The sequence below is a fragment of the Tupaia chinensis genome, unplaced genomic scaffold (assembly GCF_000334495.1).
Source record: "Tupaia chinensis unplaced genomic scaffold, TupChi_1.0 Scaffold000602_1, whole genome shotgun sequence".
NCBI lineage: Eukaryota > Metazoa > Chordata > Mammalia > Scandentia > Tupaiidae > Tupaia > Tupaia belangeri.
Window position 1 is genome coordinate 191,426 of NW_006160120.1, and position 6,634 is coordinate 198,059.

The 6,634-nt window shown below is 54.2% G+C and overlaps 1 protein-coding gene across 1 annotated transcript in view; it reads left to right on the forward strand.

Annotated features, from left to right (window-relative positions):
- The first annotated feature begins 3,499 nt into the window (after window positions 1-3,499).
- MMP9 (matrix metallopeptidase 9) overlaps window positions 3,500-6,634 on the forward strand; it is a 7,944-nt gene continuing 4,809 nt past the window's right edge. Inside the window, 7 exon segments of the mRNA XM_006158536.3 lie at window positions 3,500-3,670; window positions 4,155-4,387; window positions 4,709-4,857; window positions 5,139-5,267; window positions 5,354-5,527; window positions 5,744-5,917; window positions 6,307-6,483. Coding sequence (XP_006158598.2) covers window positions 3,533-3,670; window positions 4,155-4,387; window positions 4,709-4,857; window positions 5,139-5,267; window positions 5,354-5,527; window positions 5,744-5,917; window positions 6,307-6,483 — 1,174 coding nt within the window. The 5' untranslated portion in view covers window positions 3,500-3,532.

The following is a 6,634-nucleotide window of genomic DNA, read 5'->3' on the forward strand; positions in this document are numbered from 1 at the left end:
ATACAAGAAAAATCTCCCCAAAAAAAAAAAAAAAAAAAAAAGCTGTGCTGAGTGTGTGTCAGTCTCAAAAGGCCAGGATTGAAGAATATCTGAACCAGCTGGAGAAGATGAAGAACGTAATTCCATGTGGTAAGATAACCACTGAGGACCTGAATGAAGTCTTCCCAGAAACCACATTAGATAAGTACCCCTATTGGCCTCACTAGCCAACTGAGAATTTACAACATTTTTGTGTTTGGAAGGAAGTTCTGGCCCTTGTCTTACAAACTCTGGACATAAAAAATAAAAATAATGACAAAGAAAAATAAAAGTTTTGGGGCTGGCAGGTGTGGTGGTTAAGATACTGGACTCCCACATGACTGACAGCAGTTTGAGACTCAGACCTGGCAGCTTGCTTTCTTACTTTCTCTTTCTCTCTCTCTCTGTCTGTCTCTTTGTGGTAACATTACAAAATAAATAATAATAACAAAAAAATTAAAACAAATAAAATTTTTAAAAAGGAAAAAAACTTTTGACTCCTTTCCATAGAAACATGAACATATACCAGTGATTCTCTGCTGGGGATGATTCTGCCCCTACCACTCGCCCAAAGGACATTTGGCAATGTTTGGCAACATTTCTGGTTGACACAACTGTCGGGGGGAGGTGCTATTGGCAACGAGAAGGTACAGTGGCTGGAGGTGCTCCTTACCAATGCACAGGACAGCCCTGCAAACAAAGAATGACCCAATCCCAGATATCAATAGTGCCGAGTTTGAGAAATGCGGTGACCACAGACGTAAACAATCTATTCTGGACCACTGAAAGCAAGCTGGATTCTCCTGCATCCCATATCTGTAACCCAGATGGAGATCTGGATTGGAGGATCTCTTCATTTGTTTTAGTCTCTAAAGTCATAATGCTCTATGACCTCATACTCTCAGGGCTTGACTATGGCTCCCCCCGGTCCCTGTTCTCGCCTCTAATTCATCAAAGGCCTGAGCCTCCTCTTTTGTCTTTGGTGGGTAGCAAGAGATCAAGAGAAGGCTCCGGGATTTAAGTCCCCATCGTCCCCCCCAACCCTGTTCCATTCCTCTACTCCATCTGCATTCATCTCAGTTCCCTATAGCTGGCAATAAAGATGAAAAGCTTCGGAACTAGCCAGCCCTAGGCATGAATCCTGGTTCTGTGTGTTAACTTGCTGTGCGACCACAGGCTCTGAGCCTCAGTTTCCTTTCTGAAAATCAGGGGGTACTCATTAAAGCAATCTCAGAAAGTCCTGTTCTCGCCTCTAATTCATCAAAGGCCTGAGCCTCCTCTTTTGTCTTTGGTGGGTAGCAAGAGATCAAGAGAAGGCTCCGGGATTTAAGTCCCCATCGTCCCCCCCAACCCTGTTCCATTCCTCTACTCCATCTGCATTCATCTCAGTTCCCTATAGCTGGCAATAAAGATGAAAAGCTTCGGAACTAGCCAGCCCTAGGCATGAATCCTGGTTCTGTGTGTTAACTTGCTGTGCGACCACAGGCTCTGAGCCTCAGTTTCCTTTCTGAAAATCAGGGGGTACTCATTAAAGCAATCTCAGAAAGTGAGGATGACATGAGAGCTTGTATAGAGAGATCATCACAGTGCTCAACATAGAAAATATATATATATATATAAAAAGCATTACTGGGGGCCATTTGGTGGTGCAGTGATAACACAGTGCCCCGAGAGGCAGGCCACATGGGAAGGTCCTATGTTCATGCCTGGAGAACACTCTGAACATGCAGCGAGTGCATATGTCCATGACCTGGGGCTGGCCGAAGCCGGATCATGGTGTGAAGACCGAGGGGGTACCTATATCTCTCTGTCTCCGTCCCTCTCTCTCTCTCTCTCTCATTCATGGAAAATAGAAAGAAATATGCAAAAAAAAATGCATTATGGGCCAGCAGAATGAGATTAAGGCACTGGATCCCACATGGCCAGTTTTGCAGTTCAAGTCCCAGACCTGGTGGCTTGAGAATCACACAGAGCACCTGTGTGTGCATGCCCCAAATCCCAAGATGAGAATGGAGGAGAAGGGAATGCAGCATGGCCATCCCTCCTGGGGTGGCAGTGGTGGTTTCTCACTACCCACTGCCCTCCCCCACCCCATCTCTGGCAAACACATGGACCCTATAGAAGAAACAAACAAAAACCCTAAATGCATTATGATTAAGGCTCAGAAGTGACCTACCCCGGCTACACAGCTGGGAAATAGCAGAGTTGGGACCGAAATCCAGGACTGCATGACTCCAAAGCAGATGCTCATTAATTAGTAAACTTTAGAGCATCGATTTCACTAGAAAGGATGTTAATTGTCTCCATCGCTCAGACTCATTTATTAGGCAAGTATGTAAAGTGGCTGGCACACAGTAGGCACTTTAAACAGTCTGTTGAATCGTTACCATTGTTCTTCCCAAGCACACTGACTGGACCAGAAGACAAGACGGTGGTCAAAGGGAGGGAGGGAAGGAGGCTGCTGGCTATTGGATAAGTGGGGATAGCTGGGAGCTTTGGCTGGTGGGATGTAGCAGAACTGGGAGGGCTCCTAGAGATCACTCTTCCCTTGTAACTTTCAGTAAAGAATTCGAAGCCCAGAAAGCAGAGGGCATCTATTCCAGGTCATACAGTGGCTTAAAGCCCAAGGCCCCAGTCTCCCGATTACAGGTCAGAATCACTGTCTTGGCCTGGACCATTAAAAGCAACCTCCGTCATCAATTGTGGGTTTTCAGCATACATGGTACTAAGCATATTACGTGTTCATCTCAGTTTACCCTCACATCAGTTTCGGAACAAAGGGCCTTTTTTCACAGCTGAGAAAACAAATTCAGAGTGGTGAGGACATTTGCCTGAGGCCCTGAAGGAAGGGTGAAGCTGCCTGCTCAGTTCCAGAAGCCTCAAATTCTCCCCTTTACTATCCTGAAGACACCCTGCTGAAGCCCTGGGAGTTGCCCAGTGGAATTCCCCAATTCCTGGAGTGGAGCAGGGAGGAAGCTGAGTCAAGGAAGGCTGTCAGGGAGGCGAAAGAGCACAGAGCCTGGAGTGTGGGGAGGGGCTCTGACCAGGGCTGGGGATTGCAGAGGGACCAGAAGGGTGTGTGTGGGGGGGAATCACTAGATTCAGAAAGGGGTCTTAGGGATTCTTTCATCTCTGCCCCTGGCTGCCCACTTAGGGCCTTCAGAACGGGACTGGGGGAGTCCTCCAGCCTCGGCCTCCTCCCTCCCTTTCTCACAAGGCCTGCAGTTTGCAAAACCCAACCCCTCCCGTGAGGCCTGTGGTTTCCTGCGGGTCTGGGGTCCTGCCTGACTCTGCAGTGGGGACTGTGGGTAGAAGAGAGGAGGAGATGGTGTAAGCTCTTTCTTTGCTTCTCATGCTGGGGCTGCCCAGCACACGCACACACACACACACACACACACACACACACTATCCCCTGAGTCAGCACCCCTGGGGGGGGCGGAGTCACGGATCCAGTTGGTAGCACCTCCTTAAAGCCCCCACAGGAACAGCTGCAGCCAGACCTGTCACCCTCACCATGAGTAGCTGGCAGCCCCTGGGTCTGGCACTTCTGGTGCTGGGCTGCTGCTCCGCTGCCCCTCCACGGCACCAGCCCACTTTTGTGGTCTTCCCAAGAGACCTGAAAACCAATCTCACCGACAGGCAGCTGGCAGAGGTAGGTCAACACCTCAGTCTAGGACTGGGGTGTTGAGTGAGTGTCTGAGAGAGGGCATGGAACCTTGGAGGAGATGCTTCAGGGGTGCGTTGAAGGTGATGAACACATCCAGAGAACAGAGGTGTCCAGGGTTGGGTACCACGTGGGGGGCAGGGGTGGTGTCCTGTGGCAGTTCAAGACAATGATAGGCGATGCAGATTTCTTAGGGGAAAATGGTGTAGGCTGCAATGGGAAATGGTGTGGGGTGGGGGGCATCGGAGGGTTCTGGGTGCGCATGACCTGGGAATGGTCAGGATAAGCCCTAGGGGGCCCTGGAGCAGGCAGTGGCTAGAGGCACCCAGAGGCTAGAAGGAGCTGAGGATGTCTAAGGGAGGGTAGACTCGCAGGTAGAAAGCAGTGATCACCTGGAGAGGTAGAGTCCTAGCCCAGAAGGGCAGAGAAAGCGGGTCAGGGCTCAGGGATGTCTCTGCTCCTCTGCCCACAGGAATACCTGTATCGCTATGGGTACACTCGAGTGGCCGAGATGCGCGGGGAGAATCTGTCCCTGCGTTCAGCGCTGCTGCTTCTCCAGAAGCAGCTGTCCCTGCCCGAGACCGGTGAGCTGGACAGCGCCACCCTGAAAGCCATGCGTACCCCTCGCTGCGGGGTCCCAGACCTGGGCAAATTCCAAACCTTCGAGGGCGACCTCAAGTGGCACCACCACGACATCACCTACTGGTGAGCGGCAGGCTGGGTGGGTAGGGAGGCGGGGCCGGGAGCGCATGCGGGCAAACGTGCGCTCTTACTCTAGACCGGAGTTTCCTTACTTCGCCTGCCTCGAGTAGCTCCACCTCTGAGCCTCCGTTTCAGACCCCCTTGTCAGGGCCCTTCTAAGGGCTGAAACGCAGGACGGGAAAGTGCGGCGGAAAGTGCTTATGGATGGAAGTGTGGGCCGCAGGGAGCGTTGCATTTGCCGAAACCTCGGAGACAAGGGTCCTTGCAGTTGTCCCGCTCCGCCCTCTCACTTCTGGCCTGTATCCTCGTGCTTTTCCCCTGCAGGATTCAAAACTACTCGGAAGACTTACCGCGCGACGTGATCGACGACGCCTTTGCTCGCGCTTTCGCGGTGTGGAGCGCAGTGACGCCGCTCAGATTCACTCGTGTGTACGGCCAGGAGGCCGACATTGTCATCCAGTTTGGAGTCGCAGGTGAGAACGCGAGAAGGGGAAAGCCAGGAATCCTGGACTGGCCAGGGGAGGGAGGACCATGAATAGTGTACAGGAGGCAGAGACCCGGCCTTCTCTTGCCGGCCCCAGCAGCCCTGGCCCCGCTTGGTCACAAGGCGCCCGCTCCTGCTGGACAGAGTGCAAGATTAGGAGAGCTGCGTGCAGGAAGGATTTCAGCCGCTCTGGGCTCGGAGCCCTTGGGCAGCACGCAATCTGCCCTGCAGAACTCAGCTCACTCGCTTCCTCACCACCTGTTTCTGCAGAACACGGAGACGGGTATCCTTTCGACGGGAAGGACGGGCTCCTGGCACATGCCTTTCCTCCTGGCCCTGGCATTCAGGGAGACGCCCACTTCGATGATGAAGAGTTGTGGACGCTAGGCGAGGGCGTCGGTGAGGTCCTGAGCTGCCCCATTCCGGATTTCCTCCTCTCACCCTATCGCCAGCCTCATTCACTCCGGTCCCCCCTTTTCCCACAGTGGTTCAGACCCACTTTGGAAACGCAAATGGCGCCCCCTGCCATTTCCCTTTCACCTTCGAGGGGCGCACCTACTCTGCCTGTACCACAGACGGCCGTTCCGACGGAATGCTCTGGTGCAGCACCACGGCTGACTACGATAAGGACCGCCAGTTTGGCTTCTGCCCCAGCGAGAGTGAGTGTGGGGTCACGGCACGGGATGGGGTGCCCACTACCTGTGATGACCCAGAATCCTGGGTTCTAATCCTCGCTCTGTCACTAGTGTGGCTTGCAAGTCATATTCTTGCCCTCTGGGCTCAGTGTCCTGATCTGTGAAATAAAGAGAGGAGGGATGGCATGCAGTCTGTGGGGCAAAGGAGTGGAACTTGGGGGTAACGGTGTGGTTCCCCAGCACTCTACACCCAGGACGGCAATGCGAACGGCGAGCCCTGCCAGTTTCCGTTCATCTTCGAGGGCCGCTCCTACTCTGCTTGCACCACCGATGGTCGCTCCGACGGCTACCGCTGGTGCGCCACCACCGCCAACTACGACCAGGACAAGCTCTACGGCTTCTGCCCGACCCGAGGTACCCCCGCCCCGCCCACCAGATTCCGCCCTGCCCTCTCATCAAGCACTGGTCCCCGAAACAAGGCTCTTACACCCACCAGTTTGTTTTTCCACTCCTCATTGGTCCTCAGGACCCTGTAACTCCGCCCACCACCACCACTTCCTTCCCGCCGGCTTCCAGTTGCCCCGCCCATCCGGCGACGCTCCGCCTCTTTTGCTCAGCGGGCTGCTCCTTGGTCGGATGTCCCAAGCCCCGCCCACTAGTCCTGCCGGGCCGTGGCGCAGCTCCACAGCGCCCCCTAGGTTTTAAAAATAGACCACCACGATTTTCTAGCTCCTGGGGCCCACCCTTCTTAGCTCCTTAATGGACCCACCCACCCGCTCACCCAAGACCCTGGTTCTCTCCAGCCGACTCAACTGTGACCGGGGGCAACTCTCCTGGAGAGCAGTGCGTCTTCCCCTTCGTCTTCCTGGGCAAGGAGTACTCGAGTTGTACCAGCGAGGGCCGCAGAGATGGGCTTCTCTGGTGCGCCACTACCTCGAACTTCGACAGTGACAAGAAGTGGGGCTTCTGCCCGGACCGAGGTGGGCGGGGTTCCGAGGCCGGGGTGGTGCGGAGGCAGGCGCTGCGGCCCAGGCCGGGTCTCAAGCTCAGGCTCCCTCCTCCCTCTAGGATACAGCCTGTTCCTTGTGGCGGCTCATGAGGTCGGGCACGCGGCGGGCCTCGACCACTGCG